Source organism: Somniosus microcephalus, chromosome 4, assembly GCF_052327205.1.
Source record: "Somniosus microcephalus isolate GS21.2 chromosome 4, FLI_Smic_1.0, whole genome shotgun sequence".
NCBI classification, from domain to species: Eukaryota; Metazoa; Chordata; class Chondrichthyes; order Squaliformes; family Somniosidae; genus Somniosus; species Somniosus microcephalus.
Window position 1 is genome coordinate 74966101 of NC_140990.1, and position 24458 is coordinate 74990558.

The window sequence follows — 24458 nt, forward strand, 5'->3', positions numbered from 1 at the left end:
GATACACAAATCACTAAAAGTAGCGACGCAGGTTAATGAGGCCATAACAGGAGCAAACAATGGACTGGGGATCATTTCTAGAGGGATAGAATTAAAAAGCAGAAAAGTTATGTTAAACTTGTATTGAACCTTGGTTAGACCACACTTGGAGTACAGTGCACAGTTCTGGTCACCATATTATAAAAAGGATATAGAGGCACTGGAGAAGGTGGAAAAAGGCTTTGCAAGGATGATCCTAGAAATGAGAGGATATACTTATCAGGAAAGGCTGAACAGGCTGGGGCTCTTTTCTCTAGAATAAAGAGAAGGCCGATGGGTGACCTGATCGAGGTCTTTAAGATTGTGAAAAGGTTATATCGGGTGGACCTGGAGAAAATGTTTCTACTTGTGGGGGAGTCCAAAACTACAGGTCATAAATATAACACAGTCTCTAATAAATCCAATGGGGAATTCAGGGGAAACTTCTTTACCCAAAGAGAGGTCAGAATGTGGAACGTGCTACCACAAGGAGTAGTTGAGGTGAATAGCACAGATACATTCATGGGGAAGGTAGATAAGCACATGAGGGAGAAAGGAATAGAAGGATATGCTAATAGGGTTAGATGAAGAGTGGTGGGAGGAGGCTCGTGTGGAGCAGAAACACCGGCAGTGACCAGTTGGGCCGAATGGCCTGTTCCTGTGCTGTAGACTCTGTAATTCTATGTAACTATGTGTAACTATGTCTTCTGACTCCTGACGTAGCTGGAAAAGCTTTTACTATTATTACCACAATTGTGCACCATCTTCATTTCCAAAGATCTCTTAGCCTCTCTAATGGCTGCTTTTGACTCCCTCAATTGTGGGTGATATTTGTCCCTATTCTCCTGTAAACTGAACTCATCTTGTTACAAACTGGGTTCAATGTAAGACAGTTCGGGGAGTCAGGCATCATTCACCCCTAGACCTACGCTGGCCGGTAAAACCCCAGACGGTTCCTCAGTAAGGATTCCTCTGGTTCCTCGCCATATATTTGTCAGGATACCGAAGCCCAGCTTTCTCACCGTCCACTCCTGGAGGCCCCACTCCCTGACTCTACAACCTTCAGCAGGGTCAGTGGTGGAGTTCCACAGCGGGAGTGATCCCAGAGTAACTGTCGGGATCGCACCCCGTGGATGTTCCGGGTCGTGTATTTTTAGTTATCCTGGTGACTAACACACACACATCAATAAAACAGGGAATTCCTGGAAACACGCTGCAGGTCCTTCTTTATCTGGAGATCAAATGTCTGTTGTATAATTGTACCAGCAGTTAACAGGCTCCTGTGAACTCCTCCCTCTGCTATTTTAATGCAGACTTTAACCAATTTATTTTAAACGGGTTTATTTTAAATGGGTTAATGCCTGCCTTAAAATGGTAGACTCAGGACTGTCACATAAACACTTTAAATCTTCATAGAATAATTGCCAGTCATTTTTAGACTGGAAACTTAAACCTGCCGTTTCACTTTCAGTCAGGAACAGATCGCAGTTTGACACCAATCGCTGATTTGACAGCACGTTTCTAGCGTTCACCGTTGTTCTTCCCGACTCTAAACACAGTTTTAAAGGAGCCTTCTGTTCCGTGCCTAGGAGCTCTGAACCATGGAAGAGAGCAGATGGGACACATTTCTTACAGGCCTCAAGATTAACCCTCACAGAGCCTTTGCTGTCAATGAAGAGAGACGAGAAAGACCAAAGTGCTGTTTGCCCCTCTCAGTGTGGCCCTGAAGGACTGTGTCCAGGCTGAAGTTCTGTTCCCACCGTACGATCCTCCCCCAGATTGTCCTTTCTGAGCTCCAGCCAGGTGATGCTAAACACTCAGGTGGGAAAGACAAAAATCTACAACAATGTGTTTAACACAAAGCTGACACATATCCAGAATATTAAACTCCAGCCCAGTTGTAGGGGTCATTAACATCAACAGAAACAAACCCCAACTGTCACAATTAACATGGTTCAGTCCTGGATGTGATTAACAGCAGCAATAACAGCAGAATCCAACCCCTGCAGTGAATTGTGAACTCGCTGGTGTCTCAGCAGGGTGGATGACTGAGTGAATCCCTTCCCACACATGGAGCAGCTGAACGGCCAATCCCCAGTGTGAACTGGCTGGTGTCTCAATAGGGTGGATGACTGAGTGAATCCCTTCCCACACATGGAGCAGCTGAACGGCCAATCCCCAGTGTGAGTGTGTTTGTGTTGTATCAGTTTCCTTTTGCTTTTAAAACTCTTCTCACAGTCAGAACATTTAAAAGGTCTCTCATCAGTGTGAACAAGTTGATGAGCAGTGAGGTGGGATGAGCGAGTGAACCCCTTCCCACACACAGAGCAGGTGAACGGTCTCTCCCCAGTGTGAGTGCGCTGGTGTACAGTGAGGTCAGATGACTGCCTGAACCCAGTCCCACAGTGAGAGCACCTGAACGGTCTCTCATCAGTGTGAACACGTTGATGGCACATCAGTTCCCCGGAACTTTTATAGCACTTCCCGCAGTCCGAGCATTTAAAAGGTCTCTCCTCAGTGTGAACTCGCTGGTGTGTCAGCAGGTTGGATGAATTAGTGAATCCCTTCCCACACTCGGAGCAGGTGAACTGCCTCTCCCCAGTGTGAGTGCGTTGGTGTCTCAGCAGACCAGTTGCACTTTTAAAGCTCAGCTCACACTTAGAACATTTAAAAGGTCTCTCCTCAGTGTGAAGTCGCTGGTGTGTCAGCAGGTTGGATGAATTAGTGAATCCCTTCCCACACTCGGAGCAGGTGAACTGCCTCTCCCCAGTGTGAGTGCGTTGGTGTCTCAGCAGACTAGTTGCACTTTTAAAGCTCAGCTCACACTTAGAACATTTAAAAGGTCTCTCCTCAGTGTGAACTCGCTGGTGTGTCAGCAGGTTGGATGAATTAGTGAATCCCTTCCCACACTCGGAGCAGGTGAACTGCCTCTCCCCAGTGTGAGTGCGTTGGTGTCTCAGCAGACCAGTTGCACTTTTAAAGCTCAGCTCACACTTAGAACATTTAAAAGGTCTCTCCTCAGTGTGAAGTCGCTGGTGTGTCAGCAGGTTGGATGAATTAGTGAATCCCTTCCCACACTCGGAGCAGGTGAACGGCCTCTCCCCAGTGTGAGTGCGTTGGTGTCTCAGCAGACCAGTTGCACTTTTAAAGCTCAGCTCACACTTAGAACATTTAAAAGGTCTCTTATCAGAGTGAACAAGCTGGTGTTTCAGCAGGTTGGATGACTGAGTGAATCTCTTCCCACACACGGAGCAGGTGAACGGCCTCTCCCCAGTGTGAACTCGCTGGTGTATCAGCAGTGTGGTTGAATGAGTGAATCCATTTCCACACACGGAGCAGGAGAACGGCATGTTTCCAGTGTGAACTCGCTGGTGTCTGATCAGGTAGGATGAGTGAGCGAATCCCTTCCCACACATGGAGCAGGTGAACGGCCTCTCCCCGGTGTGACTGCGTCGATGAGTTTCCAGGTGGGACGGGCAACTGAATCCCTTTCCACAGTCCCCACATTTCCACGGTTTCTTCGTGGTGCGGGTGTCCTTGTGTCCCTCCAGGTTGGACAATCGGTTGAAGCCTCGTCCACACACAGAACACGTGTACGGTTTCTCCCCGCTGTGAATGGTGCGATGATGTTTCAGGCTGTGTAACCGGTTAAAGCTCTTTTACAGTCAGTGCACTGGAACACTCTCACTCGGGTGTGTGTGTCTCGGTGCTTTTCCAGTCACACTGATGTTTGAAATCTTTTCCCATAGAAAGAACAGAGAAAAAGGCCGAGGATATTCAGGTCCTGATGAATTGAGCGACTCTGTCAGATCTTGACGTGATGTTTGGTTTGAGTTTCCCGTCTGTCAATCCTCCCCTTCTCACAGCCTGTAAAATGAGTTTACAAAAGTCATTACTGGAAGTACAGGATAGAAATTCAAAACAGACAATTCTAGTTTCTATGGAACATTCTTTCCTCTCTTGTTCCCCCAAAGCTGTAAATCCCCGTCCCACACACTCTCCCTCCTCCCTGTGCTGAAATCCAAACCCATCGCACCATTTCCAACATTTCTTTCCTCCACTCCCAGTTTTCCCCCTCCCTCTACTCTGGTTGGGTTCAGTTCTCCACCCGCTGTGTGCAGTGAGAATAAAATCAACGAGTCAATGATTGTCTCTCTTGGTCACTGGGACCCTGAAGCCCCGCCCACTCCCTGTTCCTGTACCAAGATGGCCACGCATGCGCTGTGCTGCAGGTGGAACCGGCATGTCTTTCCTCCACCAAGATGGCGGCGCATAGCCCTGGCCTATCACCGAGAAAAAGCCTCACCGCTGCCGTCCGGTGGAACACAGACCGGGCCGCGGGATCTCATTTGGGCCTGAGGCCGTTCTCCAACTTTATAAACCCTGCGGCGTGGCCTACCCGCAGTTTATTAATCTCCCGACCCCGCTCCCGCCGACCTGCAGCTCCGCCCGGCGACCTCACGAAGCTTGCTTTGTAAAGTTGGCGAGGGACGCGTGACCCAGGCCCACGGCCTGATTGACGGGAGCTTCTGACCAATAGGGAGCGAGCGGGGCAGGGCTGGAGGAGCGAGCCGGCGGCGGGTCCTCCAACCAATCGGGGAGCCCGAGGGGCGGGACTGGCGCCGGCTGATTGTCTGATCCACAGGGCAGCGAGTTTCTCCAGTCCCTTGTTCAGGGCCCGGGGCCAGGGGAGGCTGTGGGCCTTTATTCCCCTTATTGGACACAAGGCGCTTTGTCTCAATATAACAACAGAAAATGTTGGAAAAACTCAGCAGGTCAGGCAACATCTGTGGAGAGAAATTAGAGTCAACGTTTCGGGTCAAAACCCTTTATCAAGACTAAAGAGGCACAGGGAATGAAATAGATTAAGAGATTATTTCATTCCCTGTGCCTCTTTAGTCTTGATAAAGGGTTTTGACCCAAAACGTTGACTCTAATTTCTCTCCATGGATGTTGCCTGGCCTGAGTTTTTCCAGCATTTTCTGTTGTTATTTCGTATTTCCAGCATCTGCAGTATTTTGCTATTGTCTCACAATACAGCGGCTCAGGTTTTTAAAATATTTGATTTGCCAGAAAAAGATGAAGTACAACATTAAATAAATCTGGAATGAAAAGTTTGTATCAGTGATGATGACCATGAAACTATCGGATTGTGTAAAAACCCATCTGGTTCACTAATGTCCTTTAGGGCAGGAAATCTGCCATCCTTACCCGGTCTGGCCTATTGGTGACTCCAGACCCACAGCAATGTGGCTCACTCTTAACTGCCCTCTGAAATGACCCAGCGAGTCACTCAGTTGTATCCAGAAGGCGGCTCACCACCACCTTCGAGGGCAATTAGAGATGGGCAATAAATACTGGCCTTGCTGGCGATGCCCACATCCTGTGAATGAATAAAAACACACAGTGGTCACCTTCAGAACATAAGAAATAGGAGCAGGAGTGGACCATACGGCCCCTCGAGCCTGCTCCACCATTCAATGAGATCATGGCTGATCTTCGACCTCAACTCCACTTTCCCACCTGATTCACATATCACTTGATTCCCCTAGAGGCCGAAAATCTATCTCAGCATTGAATATACTCAACGATTCAGCATCCACAGCCCTTTGGGGCAGAGAATTCCAAAGATTCACAACCCTCTGAGTGAAGAAATTCCTCATCTCTGTCTTCAATAGTCGACCTCTTATCCTGAGATTATGCCCCCTATTTTGAGACTCTCCAGCCAGGGGAAACAACCTCATAGCATCTACCCTGTCAATTCCCCTCAGAATCTTATGTTCATATGAGATCACCTCTCATTCCTCCAGGTCCCATCAAGGACTACCAGGGCAGGTACAGCACGGGGTTAGATACAGAGTAAAGCTCCCTCTACACTGTCCCATCAAACACTCCCAGGGCAGGTACAGCACGGGTTAGATACAGAGTAAAGCTCCCTCTACACTGTCGCATCAAACACTCCCAGGGCAGGTACAGCACGGGTTAGATACAGAGTAAAGCTCCCTCTACACTGTCCCATCAAACACTCCCAGGGCAGGTACAGCACGGGTTACATACAGAGTAAGGTTCCCTCTGCACTTCAGCCAATGTCCCAGATTCCTCCATCACCATCCCTGGATATGTCCTGTCACACTGGCAGGACAGACCCAACAGGGCTGGTGGTGGTACAGTGGTATACAGTCGGGAAGGAGTGGCCCTGGGAGTTGTCAACATTGACTGTGGACCCCATGAAGTCTCATGGCTTCAGGTCAAGCAAGGGCAAGGAAACCTCCTGCTGATTACCACCTACCGCCCTCCCTCAGCTGATGAATCAGTACTCCTCCGTGTTGAACACCACTTGGAAGAAGCACTGAGAGTAGCAAGGGCACAGAATGTACTCTGGGTGGGGGACTTCAATGTCCATCACCAAGAGTGGCTCGGTACCACCACTACTGACCGAGCTGTCCCATTCCTGAAGGACATAGCTGCCAGTCTGGGCCTGCGACAGGTGGTGAGAGAACCAACATGAGGGAAAAACCTACTTGACCTCGTCCTCACCAATCTACCTGTCGCAGATGCATCTGTCCATGACAGTATTGGTAGCAATGACCACCGCACAGTCATTGTGGAGACGAAGTCTCATCTTCACACTGAGGACACCCTCCATCGTGTTGTGTGGTACTACCACCGTGCTAAATGGGATAGGTGCAGAACAGTTCTAGCAGCTCAAAACTGGGCATCTATGAGGTGCTGTGGGCCATCAGCAGCAGAATTGTATTCCAACACAATCTGTAACCTCATGGCCCGGCATATCCCTCACTCTACCATTACCATCAAGCCAGGTTTAATAAGGAGTGTAGAAGAGCATGCCAGGAGCATCACCAGGCGTACCTAAAAATGAGGTGCCAACGTGGGGAAGCTGCAACACAGGACTACATGAATGCTAAAAAGTAGAAGCAGCATGCTATAGACAGGGCTAAGCAATCCCACAATCAACAGATCAGATCAAAGCTCTGCAGTCCTGCCACATCTAGTCATGAATGGTGACCACTAAACAACTAACAGGAGGAGGAGGCTCCATGAATATCCCCATCCTCAATGATGGTGGAGCCCAGCATGTGAGTGCAAAAGACAAGGCTGAAACATTTGCAACCATTTTCAACCAGAAGTGCCGAGTGGATGATCCATATCGGCCTCCTCTTCAGGTCCCCAGCATCACAAATGCCAGTCTTCAGCCAATTCGATTCACTCCACGTGATATCAAGAAACAGCTAAGCGCACTGGATACAGCAAAGGCTATGGGCCCCGACAACATCCCGGCTATCGTGCTGAAGACTTGTGCTCCAGAACTAGCCCCACCTCTAGCTAAACTGTTCCATTACAGCTACAACACTGGCATCTATCCGACAATGTGGAAAACTGCCCAGGTATGTCCTGTCCACAAAAAGCAGAACAAATCCAATCCGGCCAATTACCGCTCCATCAGTCTACTCTCAATCATCAGCAAAGTGAGGGAAGGTGTCATCGACAGTGCTATCAAGCAGCACTTACTCACCAATAACCTGCTCACTGATGCCCAGTTTGGGTTCCGCCAAGACCACTCGGCTCCCGATCTCATTACAGCCTTGGTCAAAACATGGACAAAGGAGCTGAATTCCAAGGTGAGGTGAGAGGTAAGCGTGACTGCCCTTGACATCTACAAGGCACAAGTAAGTAGTGTGATGGAATAGTCTCCACTTGCCTGGATGAGTGCAGCTCCAACAACACTCAAGAGCCTCAACACCATTCAGGACAAAGCAGCTCGCTTGATCAGCTCCCCGTCCACCACGTTAAACATTCACTCCCTCCACCACCGGCGTACCGTGGCTGCAGTGTGTACCATCTACAAGATGCACCGCAGCAACTCGCCAAGGCTTCTTCAGCAGCACCTCCCAAACCCGTGACCTCGACCACCGAGAAGGACAAGCGCAGCAGGCACATGGGAACACCACCACCTCCAAGTTACACCAAGTCACACTTCATCCTGACTTAGAAGTATATCGCTGATCCTTCATCGTCGCTGGGTCAAAATCCTGGAACTCCCTCCCTAACAGCACTGTAGGAGCACCTTCACCACACGGACTGCAGTGGTTCAAGAAGGCGGCTCACCACCACCTTCTCAAGGGCAACTAGGGATGGGCAATAAATGCTGACTTGCCAGCGATGCCCACATCCCATAAAAACGAATACATTTTGATTTTAAAAACTGTCCCCACCATCAAATACTCCCAGTGCAAATACAGCATGGGTTAGATACAGAGTAAAGCTCCCTCTACACTGTCCCATCAAGCACTCCCAGGGCATGTACAGCATGGGTTAGATACAGAGTAAAGCTCCCTCTACACTGTCCCATCAAGCACTCCCAGGGCAAGTACAGCACGGGTTAGATACAGAGTAAAGCTCCCTCTACACTGTCCCATCAAACACTCCCAGGGCAGATACAGCACGGGTTAGATACAGAGTAAAGCTACCTCTACACTGTCCCATCAAGCACTCCCAGGGCAAGTACAGCACGGGTTAGATACAGAGTAAAGCTCCCTCTACACTGTCCCATCAAACACTCCCAGGGCAGGTACAGCATGGGTTAGATACAGAGTAAAGCTCCCTCTACACTGTCCCATCAAACACTCCCAGGGCAGATACAGTATGGTTTAGATACAGTCACTGACACCAATCTCTTCCTGTCTGATATAAACCAATCCCACAGGCCCAGAAAGATTAAACTCAGCCAGTTACTTGGATTGGACTTGTCTCCATTCCCGTGCCGAGGGGATTGCTGTACCAGACGGGAGGGGCAACATTTGGGGACTCTCGATTCTCCACCAATTCCCATTCCCCTTCTTTCTGGTGGATAATGGAGTTGCCACTGTGTGTAATGTGCAAGTCAGTAAGAATTGTCAGTGAGGATTAATCAGCGCTTTCTAACTGGAGATGTTAATCAGTGGAACTTTTCGGAGAATAAATTGTAGATTTTGTACCAAAGGTCAATTTAGGGTTAAAGTAAAATTCATAAGAAATTATGAAAGTCCTGAATTAAGGGGAAAGATCAAAGACAATGATTCTTAAAGGGACACTGCAGCCCCAACAAGTCAATCAGCTATATATCCAGAATATTAATAACCCTATAACTGGCTGGAGTTTAACATCAGCAGATGGCTTGTAATAAGGGAACAGCTATAATCATGGGGGATTTTAACTTTCATATTGACTGGACTAATCAAATTGGGCATGGCAGCCTTGAGGAAGAGTTCATAGAGTGTATTAGGGACGGGTTCCTTGAGCAGTATGTAACTGAACCAACCAGGGGGGCAGGCAATCTTAGATCTGGTCCTGTGTAATGAGACAGGATTAATAAAAAATGCCCTAGTAAAGGATCCCCTTGGAATGAGTGACCATAATATGGTTGAATTTCAAATTCAGTTTGAGGGCGAGAGAGTTGGATCTCAACCCAGCGTACTGAGCTTAAATAAAGGAGACTATGAAGGTATGAGAGTAGAATTGACTAAAGTGGACTGGGAAAACAGATTAAAGTGTAAGACGGTACAAGGGCAGTCGTCTACATTCAAGGAGATATTTCACATCTTTCAAGATAAATATATTCCACTGAGGAAAAAGGGGAGTAAAAGAAAAGACAGCCATCCATGGCTTAGTAAAGTAATAAAGGATAGCATCCGACTGAAAAACAGGGCATATAAATTAGCCAAATCTAGTGGGAGGATAGAAGATTGGGAAGCATTTAAAAGCCAGCAAAGAATAACTCGAAGATTAATTAAGAAAGGGAAGATAGATTATGAAAGTAAACTAGCAAAAAATATAAAAACAGATAGCAAGAGTTTCTACAGCTATATAAAAAGAAAAAGGGTGGCTAAAGTGAACATTGGTCCCTTAGAGGATGAGACCGGGAAACTAGTGGTGGGGAACATGGAGATGGCAAAGACGCTGAACAAATATTTTGTATCAGTCTTTACAGTAGAAGACACTAAAAATATCCCAACACTGGACAAACAGGGGGCAATGGGGGGGTGGGCGGGAGGAGTAAACACGATTAAAATCACTAAGGAGATGGTACTCGGTAAAATAATGGGACTTAAGGCGGATAAATCCCCCGGACCTGATGGCCTACATCCTAGGGTCTTGAGAGAAGTGGCGGTAGGGATTGTGGATGCATTGGTGATTATTTTCCAGAACTCCCTGGACTCAGGAAACGTCCCGGCAGATTGGAAAACTGCTAATGTAACACCCTTATTTAAGAAGGGAAGTAGACAAAAAGCTGGAAACTATAGACCAGTTAGCCTAACATCTGTGGTTGGCAAAATGTTGGAGTCCATTATTAAGGAAACAGTATCAGAGCATTTGGATAAACATAATTTAATAGGACAGAGTCAGCATGGTTTTATGAAGGGGAAGTCATGTTTGACAAATTTGCTCGAATTCTTTGAGGATGTAACATACAGGGTGGATAAAGGGGAACCAGTGGATGTCGTGTATTTGGACTTCCAAAAGGCATTTGACAAGGTTCCACACAAAAGATTACTGATCAAGATAAAAAAATCACGGGATTGGGGGTAATATACTGGCATGGGTGGAAGATTGGCTATCTAACAGAAAACAAAGAGTTGGGATAAATGGTTCGTTCTCGGGCTGGCAATCAGTAACTAGTGGTGTTCCGCAGGGGTCAGTGCTGGGACCCCAACTCTTTACAATCTATATTAACGATTTGGAGGAAGGGACCGAGTGCAACATATCCAAGTTTGCCGACGATACAAAGATGGGAGGGAAAGCAGTGAGTGAGGAGGACATAAAAAACCTGCAAAAGGACATAGACAGGCTAAGTGAGTGGGCAGAGACTTGGCAGATGAAATATAATACTGGAAAGTGTGAGGTTATGCACTTTGGCAGAAAAAATCAAAGAGCAAGTTATTATTATCTAAATGGAGAGAAACTGCAAAGTGCTACAGTACAAAGGGATCTGGGGGTCCTGGTGCATGAAACACAAAAAGTTAGTCAGCAGGTGATCAGGAAGGCCAATGGAATCTTGGCTTTTATTGCAAGGGGGATGGAGTATAAAAACAGGGAAGTCTTGCTGCAGTTATACAGGGTATTGGTGAGGCCACACCTGGAATACTGCGTGCAGTTTTGGTTTCCATATTTAAAAGATATACTTGCTCTCGAGGCGGTTCAGAGAAGGTTCACTCGGTTGATTCCGGAGATGAGGGGGTTGACGTATGAGGAAAGGTTGAGTAGGTTGGGACTCTACTCATTGGAGTTCAGAAGAATGAGAGGCGATCTTATCGAAACATATAAGATTGTGAGGGGGCTTGATCGGGTGGATGCGGTGAGGATGTTTCCACTGATGGGTGAGACTAGAACTAGGGGGCATAATCTTAGAATAAGGGGCTGCCCTTTCAAAACTAAGATGAGGAGAAACTTCTTCACTCAGAGGGCAGTAAATCTATGGAATTTGCTACCCCAGAGAGCTGCGGAAGCTGCAACATTAAATAGATTTAAATTGGAGATAGAAAGTTTCCTAACAGATAAGGGAATTAGGGGTTACGGGGAGAGGGCAGGGAAGTGGACAGGAGTCTAGATTCGGATCAGCCATGATCCTATTGAATGGCGGAGCAGGCCTGAGGGGCCGTATGGCCTACTCCTGCTCCTACTTCTTATGTACATGGTTCAGTCCTGGATGTGATTAACAGCAGCAATAACAGCAGAATCCAACCCCTGCAGTCACTTGTGAACTTGGTGTCTCAGCAGGTTTGATGACTGAGTGAATCCCTTCCCACACACAGCGCAGGTGAACTTCCTCTCCCCGGTGTGAACTCACTAGTGTGTCCGAAGGCTGGAAGAACAAGTGAATCCCTTCCCACACACGGAGCAGGTGAACGGTCTCTCCCCAGTGTGAGTGCGCTGGTGTACAATGAGATTGGATGAATACCTGAACCTCTTCCCACAGAGGGATCAACTTAATGGTTTATCGTCAGTGTGAACTCGCTGGTGTTGAATCAGTTCCTCAGAGCTTTTAAAGCAGTTCGCACAATCGGAGCATTTAAAAGGTCTCTCGTCAGTGTGAACTCGCTGGTGTCTCAGAAGGTGGGATGAATTAGTAAATCCCTTCCCACACAGAGCAGGTGAACGCCCTCTCCCCAGTGTGAACTCGCTGGTGAGTCAGCAGGTTGGATGACTGAATGAATCCCTTCCCACACATGGAGCAACTGAATGGCCTCTCCCCAGTGTGACTGTAGCGATGAGTTTCCAGCTGGGTTGGGGAAATGAATCCCTTCCCACACACGGAGCAGGTAAACGGCCTCTCCCCAGTGTGACTGTGTCGATGAGTTTCCAGTTCAGATGGGTAATTGAATCCCTTCCCACAGTCCCCACATCTTCACGGTTTCTCCGTGGTGCGGGTATCCTTGTGTCTCTCCGGGTTGGACGATCGGTTGAAGCCTCGTCCACACACAAAACACGTGTACGGTTTCTCCTCGCTGTGAATGGCGCGATGTTTTTTCAGGCTGTGTAACTGGTTAAAGCTCTTTCCACAGTCAGTGCACGGGAACACTCTCACTCGGGTGTGTGTGTCTCGGTGCTTTTCCAGTCACACTGATGTTGCGGTGATGTTTGGTTTGAGTTTCCTGTCTGTAAACCCACCCCTTCTAATACCCTGTAAAAGGAGTTTACAAGAGACATCACTGTAAGTAGAGGATAGAAATTCAGAACAGACAATTCTAGTTTCTATGGAACAATCTTTTGTCTCTTTTTCCCCAAAGCTGTAAATCCCCGTCCCACACACTCTCCCTCCTCCCTGTGCTGAAATCCAAATCCATCGCACCATCTCCAACATTTTTCCTTTTAATCGACTTTTCTTCCTCCCCCTGAAGGTGTTGACTCTGATGGGTTCAGTTCTACACTCATGAGGGACTGGAAGCCAGTACCCTGCGGGGACCGGACTCTGTCATACAATAATGGCTTCAGAAGAGAAATTGAAGAAACTAATTGAAAGAAGGTGTGGTGGTGAAATGTTGGGCAGGTGCTCAGCATCTCACACATTGTGTAAGATTAACATTCCACATGTCTGAACCTTTCATTCCGTCCCTGATGTGGGCATCTCTTGAGCTGGCACTTCTTGTCCCATTATACCGAGTTGGTGCAACAGGAGAGCCGGGGATCAGGGAGATTTTGGACAGGAAGCACACAGCACGGACATTACACTGCAGGTGGGATATACGAGAGCGTTACAGTGAGGGCTTCGGGCACTTTATTAAACACACCCACAGCAGAAGCACATTAATCTGATGGGAGATCACTGACACACGAGCAGCCAGCGGTGTGGAGCCTCCTGAGAGTCCGGCCCCTTTCCAGCCAGTATTTACAGGAGCTGGGACACAGAGTCTCATTAAAATCACTGATATATTTGTTCACACAAACCAACCCCCAAAAAATGCTGAATGATTTCTCCCAGATGCTCCCTGAACAGTCTCCATTTCTCCTCCATTTACAGACGCTCCCCGACCAGTCACCATTTACAGACGCTCCCCGACCAGTCACCATTTACAGACGCTCCCCGACCAGTCACCATTTACAGACGCTCCCCGGCCAGTCTCCATTTACAGACGCTCCCTGACCAGTCTCCATTTACAGACGCTCCCTGATCAGTCACCATTTATAGATGCTCCCTGACCAGTCACCATTTCTCCTCCATTTACAGACGCTCCCTGACCAGTCGCCATTTGTCCTTCATTTACAGACGCTCCCTGACCAGGCTCCATTCCTCCTCCATTTACAGACGCTCCCTGACCAGTCTCCATTTCTCCTCCATTTACAGACTCTCCCGGACTCACTTCCTGTCTGTCCCGGAGTTTGGCGCTTTGTTGAGATTCGGGCCGGAGTGAAACGGGAACCCGCGGGTGGGGGCGGATAATGTTCACTGCTTTTATAATGGGGCCTAGGGCAGCACTCGGGGTGTGTGAAGCCCGCGTCCCCCTGGGGTTCATTAACCCGCCTTTACCCGCTGCAGCCTCTCGAATTCGGACGCGTCACCCAACAATCAGCCTCTCCCGCGCATGCTCAGATCACCTTCTGTTGTTCAGGTTTAAAGGTCAAGCCCCGCCCCCACACACTCCGATTGGTTGGAGGACCCGCCGCCCGCTCGGTCCTCCAGCCCCGCCCCGCCCCGCTCTTCCTATTGGTCCGGAGCTCCCGTCAATTTGAGCCGCTGACACATCAGGTGAGAGAGCTCAGGGAGCGGGTTCATGAACCCCGGGGGAACGCGGGCCGCTCACACCCTGAGCTCAGGGAGCGGGTTATATTATCAACATTTTATTTTCTGTATCTGATAAACCATTGCTAACTGAAATACTGAGTTGTATGTAATCAAGGAAAGGGAAATCAGTTGAGTTCTTTCTTTGAAATATTTCCTTGCATACGAATTAGGAGCAGGAGTGGCCACTCGGCCCTTCGAGCCTGCTCCACCATTCAATGAGATCGTGGCTGATCCGATTACTCCACTTTCCCGCCTACCCCCAATAACTTGTCTCAGTTTCTTGCTGAAATAGTTCTACTTTTTGTGGCATCTTCTTTCAATCTACTATTTCATGAGTGAATTACAGTATTTTACTATGACGTCAGTCTTTTTGAAAGTGCTGCACTACAAAGTATTGATACTTTTACAAAAATAGAATGCTTATGTTTTGTGTTCTTTTGGACTCTGGGCTTTTGAATAATTTATATTTTAGCCCAAGAAGCTTCTTGGCTGATTGGTGGATTCATGCTGCTTTAGAAAGTGGTGTTCCACAGGGATTGATGCTGGGACCACTGTTGTTCACCATTAGAAACATAGAAGGAGTAGGCCATTCGGCCCCTCGAGCCTGCTCCGCCATTCAATGAGATCATGGCTGATCGTCCAAATTCAGTACCCTGTTCCTGTCTTCTCTCCATATCCCTTGATCCCTTTAGCCTTAAGAAATATATCCAACTCCTTCTTGAATATATTTAATGAATTGGCCTCTACTGCCTTCTGTGGTAGAGAATTCCACAGGTTCACCACTCTCTGGGTGAAGAAATTCCTCCTCATCTCTGTCCTAAATGGCTTACCCCTTATCCTTAGACAGTGACCCCTGGTTCTGGACTCCCTGACCATCGGGAACATCCTTTCAGCATCTAGTCTGTCTAGTCCTGTTAGAATTTTATAAGTTTCGATGAGATCCCCTCTCATTCTTCTAAACTCCAGTGAGTACAAGCCCAATCGACTCAATCTCTCCTCATACGTCATTCCCGCCATCCCAGGTATCAGCCTGGTGAATCTTCGTTGCACTCCCTCCATGGCAAGAACATCCTCAGATAAGGCGACCAAAACTGCACACAATACTCCAGATGTGGTCTCACCAAGGCCCTGTACAACTGCAGCAAGACATCCTTATTCCTGTACTCAAACCCCCTCGCTACGAAGGCCAACATACCATTTGCCGCCTTAACTGCCTGCTGCACCTGCATGCTTACTTTCAGCGACTGGTGCACAAGGACGCCCAGGTCTCGTTGCACTTCCCCTTTTCCCAATCTATTGCCATTCAGATAATAATCTGCCTTCCTGTTTTTGACACCAAAGTGGATAACCTCGCATTTATCCACGTTATATTGCATCTGCCATGCTTCTGCACAATCACCCAACCTGTCCAAATCATACTGGAGTTTCTTGGTATCCTCCTCACAGCACACACGCCCACCCAGCTTTGTGTCGTCTGCAAACTTGGAGATATTACATCTAGTTCCCTCATGCAGATCATTAATATATATTGTGAATAGCTGGGGTCCAAGGACCGATCGCTGCGGTACCCCACTAGTCACTGCCTGCCATTCGGAAAAAGAGCTGTTTATTCCAACTCTTTGCTTTCTGTCTGCCAACCAGTTCTCTATCCAAGTCAATACCTTTCCCCCAATCCCATGTGCTTTAATTTTACATGCTAATCTCTTATGCGGGACCTTATCGAAAGCCTTTTGAAAATCCAAGTACACCACATCCACTGGTTCTCCCTTATCTATTTTACCAGTTATATCCTCAAAAAATTCCAGTAGATTAGTCAAGCACGATTTACCTTTTGTAAATTCATGTTGGCTTTGTCCGATCCGGTCACTTTTTTCCAAGTGCTCTGCTATTACATCCTTTATAATGGACTCTAGCATTTTCCCCACTACCGATGTTAGGCTTACCGGTCTGTAATTCCCCGTTTTCTCTCTACCACCCTTTTTGAACAGTGGGGTAACATTAGCTACCCGCCAATCCATGGGTACTGTTCCAGAGTCTATCGAATTTTGGAAGATGACCAGCAATGCATCTACTATTTCTAGGGCCACTTCCTTAAGTACCCTAGAATGTAGATTATCAGACCCTGGGGATTTATCGACCCTCAATCCCATCAATTTCCCTAACACCATTTCCCTACAAATACTGATTTCTATCAGTTCCTCCCTTTCATTAGACCCTATCTTCCCCGATATCTCTGGGAGGTTATTTGTGTCCTTCTTTGTGAAGACAGAAACAAAGTATGTATTTAATTGGTCTGCCATTTCTTTGTTCCCCATTATAAATTCCCCTGATTCTGACTGCAAGGGACCTACGCTTGACTGCACCAATCTTTTTCTCTTCACATATCTATAAAAGCTTTTACAGTCAGTTTTTATGTTCCCTGAAAGCTTACTCTCATACTCTATTTCCCCCCTCTTAATTAATCCCTTTGTCCTCATTTGTTGAATCCTAAACTGCTCCCAATCCTCAGGTTTACTGCTTTTTCTGGCCAATTTATATGTCCTCTCCTTGGATCTTATGCTATCCCTAATTTGCCTTGTTAGCCACGGTTGAGTCACCTTTTTTGTTTTATTTTTATGCCAAATTGGAATGAACAAATTCTGTAGTTCATCCATGCGATCTTTGAATGTTTGCCATTGCCTATCCACCGTCAACCCTTCGAGTGTCATTCCCCAATCAATCCTTCCCAACTCTCACCTCATACTATCGTAGTCCCCTTTATTTAAATTCAGGACCCTAGTCTCTGAGTCAACTATTTCACTCTCCATCTTAATGAAGAATTCGATCATATTATGATCGCTCTGACCCAAGGGGCCTCGCACAACAAGATTGCTAATTAATCCTTTCTCATTACATAATACCCAGGCTAAGATGGCCTGATCTCTAGTTGGTTCCTCGACATATTCGTCCAGGAAACCATCCCGTATAAACTCCAGGAATTCCTTCTCCACGTATTGTTACTAATTTGGTTAGCCCAATCTATATGTAGATTAAAGTCACCCATGATAACTGCTGTGCCCTTATTGCACGCTTCTCTAATTTCCCGTTTAATGCCATCCCCAACCTCCGCGTTACTGTTTGGAGGTCTATATACCACTCCCACTAACGTTTTCTGCCCCTTGGTATTTTTCAGTTCTACCCATACAGATTCCACATCATCAGAGCTAATATCCTTCCTTTCAATTGTGTTAATCCCCTCTTTAACCAGCAATGCTACCCCACCTCCTTTTCCTTTTTGCCTATCTTTCCTGAATATTGAGTTCCCAGCCTTGGCCACCCTCGAGTCATGTTTCCGTAATCCCAATCATATCATATTCGTTTACCTCTATTTGCGCAGCTAATTCATCCACCTTATTACGAATGCGCCTTGTATTAAGACACAAAGCCTTCAGGCTTGTCTTTTAACGCTCTTAGATCCTTTAGAATTATTATTTACTGTGGCCATGTTTGATTTAAACTCTTGATTTCTCTGCCTGCCACTTTTGTTTTTCTCCTTCCTGTCTTTTGCTTTTATCCTTGTTTCCCTTTCCTCTGTCTCCCCGCTCAGGTTCCCAACCCCCTGCCATTTTAGTTTAAACCCTCCTCCAGAGCATTCGCAAACACTCCCGCTGGGACATCGGTTCCAGCCCTGCCCAGGTGCAAACCGTCCGTTTTGTACTGGTCCCACCTCCCCCAGAACCGGTTCCAATGTCCCAGGAATTTGAATCCCTCCCCCTTGCACTATTCCTCTAGCCACGTATTCATCTGAAATATCCTTCTATTTCTACCCTGACTAGCACATGGCACTGGTAGCAATCCTGAGATTACTACCTTTGAGGTCTTATTTTTTAAATTTACCTCCTAACTCCATTGGCAGAAACTATTTGGACTTGGGAATCAGAGGTACAATTTCAAAATTTGTCGATGACACCAAATCGGGAGGTAGAGCTAATACTGAGGAAGACTGCGACAACATGCAAGAAGACATTAACAAACTTGCAGAATGGGAGGGTAATTGGCAAATTAATTTTAAGATAGGTGGTGCAGTTTGGTAGGTAGAATAAGGAGGCCACATACTACTTGGAAAATAAGAGTTTAAATGGGGTAGAGGAGCAAAGGGATCTCGGGGTCCAGATACACAAATCACTAAAAGTAGCGACGCAGGTTAATGAGGCCATAACAGGAGCAAACAATGGACTGGGGATCATTTCTAGAGGGATAGAATTGAAAAGCAGAAAAGTTATGTTAAACTTGTATTGAACCTTGGTTAGACCACACTTGGAGTACAGTGCACAGTTCTGGTCTCCATATTATAAAAAGGATATAGAGGCACTGGAGAAGGTGGAAAAAGGCTTTGCAAGGATGATCCTAGAACTGAGAGGTTATACTTATCAGGAAAGGCTGAACAGGCTGGGGCTCTTTTCTCTAGAATAAAGAGAAGGCCGATGGGTGACCTGATCGAGGTCTTTAAGATTATGAAAAGGTTATATTGGGTGGACCTGGAGAAAATGTTTCCACTTGTGGGGGAGTCCAAAACTACAGGTCATAAATATAACACAGTCTCTAATAAATCCAATGGGGAATTCAGGGGAAACTTCTTTACCCAAAGAGAGGTAAGAATGTGGAACGTGCTACCACAAGGGAGTAGTTGAGGTGAATAGCACAGATGCATTCATGGGGAAGGTAGATAAGCACATGAGGGAGAAAGGAATAGAAGGATATGCTAATAGGTTTAGATGAAGAGTGGTGGGAGGAGACTCGTGTGGAGCAGAAACACCGGCAGTGACCAGTTGGGCCGAATGGCCTGTTCCTGTGCTGTAGACTCTGTAATTCTATGTCTTCTGACTCCTGATGTAGCTGGAAAAGCTTTTACTATTATTACCGTAATTTTACACCATCTTCCAAAAGATATTTTAGCCTCTCTAATGGCTGCTTTTGACTCCCTCAATTGTGGGTGATATTTGACCCTATTCTCCTATAAACTGAACTCACCTTGATCTGAACTGGGTTCAATGTAAGACAGTTCGGGGAGTCAGGGAATCATTCACCCAGAGACCTACGCTGGCCAGTGAAATCCCAGACGGTTCCTCAGTAAGGATTCCTCTGGTTCCTCAGTGTATATTTGTCAAATGTAAGAAGTCACACAACACCAGGTTATAGTCCAACAGCTTTACTTGAAATCACAAGCTTTCGGAGCGCTGCTCCTTCGTCAGGTGAAGTGGAGAAATGCATAAAGACACAGCTTATATAGTCAGAGAATCATGTCAGATGTTTCCAACTGCCATTTATCACACCTTGGCAGAGAGATAATCACAGCAATCAAAGGTGTGAATGGTGTCCAAACAGGTCAGTCAGGAAAACATTACATCAAAGAACAATGAGGTGGGGTCACAAGGGGTCAAATATTGCAGATGCTGGGGTTTGTATGAAAAACAAAAAAACAGACAAAAAACATTTTTTTTTGCTGGAAATCACAGCAGGTCCGGCCGCATCTGTGTAGAGAGAACAAGCCAATGTCGACTCGAGTCTGGATGACCCTGCGTCAGGTGAGGTTACATGTAGCGTGACATGAACCCAAGATCTCGGTTGAAGCCGTCCTCATGGCTAATATATTTGTCAGGATACTGAAGCCCAGCTTTCTTACCGTCCACTCCTGGAGCCTACAACCTCCAGCAGGGTCACTGGTGGAGTTCCACAGCGGGAGTGATCCCAAAGTAATTGTCGGGATCGCACCCCCGTGGATGTTCCAGGTCGTATATTTTTAGTTATCCTGGTGTCTAACGCACACACATCAATAAAACAGGGAATTCCTGGAAACACGCTGCAGGTCCTTCTTTATCTGGAGATCAAATGTCTGTTGTATAATTGTACCAGCAGTTAACAGGCTCCTGTGAACTCCTCCCTCTGCTATTTTAATGCAGAATTTAACCAATTTATATTTTAACCTGCCTTACAATGGTAGACACAAAACTGTCACACAAACACTTTAAATCTTCATAGAATAATTGCCAGTCATTTTACACTGGAAACTTAAACCTGTTTCACTTTCAGTCAGGAACAGATCGCAGTTTTACACCTCTTCTTCTTAGGCAGTCCCTCGGAACCGAGGATGACTTGCTTCCGCATTAAAAATTAGTTCTCAGGTGACTGATGAGTCCATGCGGGACCTACAGTCTGTCACAGGTGGGGCAGACAGTGGTTGAAGGGGCAGGTGGGTGGGGTATTGGGTTGACGTGTGCTCCTTGTGCTGCCTGCGCTTGGCTTCTGCTTGCTCCCGGTGAAGAGACTCGAGGTGTTCGGCGCCTTCCCGGATGCTTCTCCTCCACTTTGTGCGGTTTTGGGCCAGGGATTCCCAGGTGTCGGTGGGGATGTTGCACTTTTTCAAGGAGGCTTTGAGGGTGTCCTTGAAGCGTTTCCTCTGCCCACCTGGGGCTCTCTTGCCGTGTCGGAGCTCCGAGTAGAGCACTTGTTTTGGGAGTCTCGTATCGGGGATGCGGACGATGTGACCCGTCTATCGGAGCTGATCAGGCGTGGTCAAATCTTCGATGCTGGGGATGTTGGCCTGAGCGAGAACACTGATGTTGGTGCGCCTATCCTGCCAATGGATTTGCAGAATCTTGCGGAGGCAGCGTTGGTGGTACCTCTCCAGTGCTTTGAGGTGCCTGCTGTACATGGTCTATGTCTCTGAGGCATACAGCAGGGCGGGTATCACTGCTGCTCTGTAGACCATGAGCTTGGTGCTGGGTTTGAGGTCCTGGTCTTCAAAAACTCTCTTCCTCAGGCGACCGAAGGCTGCACTGGCACACTGCAGGCGGTGTTGGACTTCGTCATCGACGTCTGCCCTTGTTGACAGTAGGCTCCCGAGGTATGGAAAGTGGTCCACCTTGTCCAAGGCCTTCTCATGGATTTTGATAATCAGGGGGAAGTACTGTGTGACAGAGGCAGGTTGGTAGAGGACCTTTGTTTTACGGATGTTTAGTGTAAGGCCCATGCCCTCATACGCTTCAGTGAAGGTGTTAACGATGGTTTGGAGTTCGACCTCCAAGTGTGCGCAGACGCAAGCATCGTCTGCATACTGTAATTCGACGAGAGAGGATGGGACGACCTTGGATCTGGACTGGAGGCAACGGAGGTTGAACAGTTTCCCATTTGTTTTGTAAATTAGCTCCACTCCAGCGGGGAGCTTCCTGAGGGTGAGATGGAGCATTGTCGCAAGGAAGATTGAGAAGAGCGTTGGTGCGATGACACGGCCTTGCTTGACCCCGGTCCGTACATGAATTGGGTCTGTGGCTGAACCGTTTGTCAGGATCATGGCTTGCATGTCGTCGTGAAGCAGGCGGAGGATGGTGACAAACTTTTGAAGGCAGCCGAATTTGAGGAGGACATTCCATAATCCCTCACGGTTGACAGTGTCAAGGCCTTTGTGAGGTCAAAGAAGGCCATGTACAGTGGTTGGTGCTGTTCCTTGTATTTCTCTTGTCATTGGCGCGCGGTGAAGATCATTTCCATTGTGCCCCCTAGTGGGCGGAATCCGCATTGCGACTCTGGGAGGAGCTCTTCAGCCACTGGGAGAAGGCGATTGAGGAGGATTCTTGTGATGACTTTCCCTGTGGCAGACAGCAGAGAAACTCCTCTGTAATTACCGCAATCGGACTTGTCACCTTTCTTGAAGATGGTCATAATTACAGTGTCTGAGATCCCCTGTCATGCTCTCCTCCTTCCAGAGAAGAGAAATGAGTTCATGAATTCGCACCAGTAGTGCTTCTCCGCCATGCTTTAGTGCCTCAGCAGGGATTCCATCTGCTCCTGAGGTCTTATTGTTCTTCAGTTGTCGGATGGCCTTTTCAACCTCATGCCAGGCTGGGGTTGTGCTGAGATGGTGGCGGGTAGCATGCTGCGGGATGTAGTTGAAGACACTCTCGTCGAAGACGGAGTCTCGGTTAAGGAGATCTTCGAAGTGCTCCTTCCAGTGGGCAATGACTGCGCACCCTGTCCTTGATGAGTACCTCTCCGTTCTTGGCCCACAGTGGGGTAGGACCTTGGGTGCTTGAGCTGTAGGCGGTCTTGACTGCGCTAAAGACTCCATGTGGTTGTCGGCTAGCTGCTGGATCTCCTGCGCTTTCTCCACCCACCACCTGTTCTTTAGGTCGCGAGTTTTTTGTTGGATCTCGGCCTTCAGGCGTCTGTAGAGCTGCTTTCTTACTCTTGAGTTGTGTTGCTGTTTCCAGATCAGGAATGCCTTGCGCTTGCAGATTAGCTCCTGGATCTCCTGATCGTTCTTGTCAAACCAGTCTTGGTGTTTCCTGGTCGAGTGACCGAGCGTCTCTTCACAGGTGCTGATTATGGAGGCCGTGAGTGCAGACCAGGCGCTGTGGACACTCTGTGTCTCTGCATCACTGGGAGTCGTCAGGTTGGTTGTGAGGCGCAGGCTGAATAGGGCTTTCTTAGCCGGGTCTTTGAGTGCTCCAGCGTTGATTTTCCTGCGGCATTGTTTCTGTTGCCGCTGCTGTTTTGGGGCTACATTGATGGAGATGACAGAGCGGATTAGGCGGTGGTTTTTCCAGCAGTCGTCAGCTCCTGTCATGGCGCAGGTGATGCGGATATCCTTGTGGTCCCTCGCTCGGACGATGACGTAGTCCAGCAGATGCCACTGCTTGGAGCGAGGGTGCTGCCATGAAGCCTTGTACTTGTCTCTCTGCCGGAACAAGGTGTTGGTTATGACAAGGCCATGTTCTAAGCATTTTGTCAGGAGGAGGGTACCGTTGGAGTTGGCTTTCCCTACCCCCTCTCTGCCGATCACACCTCCCCAGAGGTCTGTGTCCTTTCTAACTCTGGCGGTAAAGTCGCCAAGGAGGATCAGCTTGTCGCCCGTTGGGACTCGGGACAGGGATTGTTCGAGGCTGGAGTAGAATTCCTCTTTGGTCTCGTCTGTGGCTTCCAGTGTTCGGGCGTACGCACTGATGACCGTAGCACACTGGTTCCAGGCTAGGGTGTCAGTGTTGGGGTGTACGCACTGATGACCGTAGCACACTGGTTCTGGGCTAGGGTGTCAGTGTTGGGGTGTACGCACTGATGACCGTAGCACACTGGTTCCGGGCTAGGGTGTCAGTGTTGGGGTGTACGCACTGATGACCGTAGCACACTGGTTCTGGGCTAGGGTGTCAGTGTTGGGGCGTACGCACTGATGACCGTAGCACACTGGTTCTGGGCTATGGTGTCAGTGTTGGGGTGTACGCACTGATGACCGTAGCACACTGGTTCTGGGCTAGGGTGTCAGTGTTGGGGTGTACGCACTGATGACCGTAGCACACTGGTTCTGGGCTAGGGTGTCAGTGTTGGGGTGTACGCACTGATGATCGTAGCACACTGGTTCTGGGCTAGGGTGTCACTGTTGGGGCGTACGCACTGATGACCGTAGCACACTGGTTCTGGGCTAGGGTGTCACTGTTGGGGCGTACGCACTGATGACCGTAGTACACTGGTTCCGGGCTAGGGTGTCAGTGTTGGGGTGTACGCACTGATGACCGTAGCACACTGGTTCTGGGCTAGGGTGTCAGTGTTGGGGTGTACGCACTGGTTCTGGGCTAGGGTGCCAGTGTTGGGGTGTACGCACTGATGACCGTAGCACACTGGTTCCGGGCTAGGGTGTCAGTGTTGGGGTGTACGCACTGATGACCGTAGCACACTGGTTCCGGGCTAGGGTGTCAGTGTTGGGGTGTACGCACTGATGACCGTAGCACACTGGTTCCGGGTTAGGGTGTCAGTGTTGGGGTGTACGCACTGATGACCATAGCACACTGGTTCCGGGCTAGGGTGTCAGTGTTGGGGTGTACGCACTGATGACCATAGCACACTGGTTCCGGGCTAGGGTGCCAGTGTTGGGGTGTACGCACTGATGACCGTAGCACACTGGTTCCGGGCTAGGGTGTCAGTGTTGGGGTGTACGCACTGATGACCGTAGCACACTGGTTCTGGGCTAGGGTGTCAGTGTTGGGGCGTACGCACTGATGACCGAAGCACACTGGTTCCGGGCTAGGGTGTCAGTGTTGGGGCGTACGCACTGATGACCGTAGCACACTGGTTCCGGGCTAGGGTGTCAGTGTTGGGGCGTACGCACTGATGACCGAAGCACACTGGTTCCGGG

General features: G+C 48.1%; 1 protein-coding gene across 1 annotated transcript; it reads right to left on the bottom strand.

Moving 5' to 3' along the window:
- Window positions 1-678: 678 nt before the first annotated feature.
- Window positions 679-3677, bottom strand: LOC147119247 (uncharacterized; the record flags this gene model as incomplete). The annotated part of the gene is made up of 1 exon (XM_085984054.1): window positions 679-3677. A coding segment is annotated over one exon (1704 nt), but the record flags the coding sequence as incomplete, so codon positions are not given.
- Between the last annotated feature and the right edge of the window lie 20781 nt (window positions 3678-24458).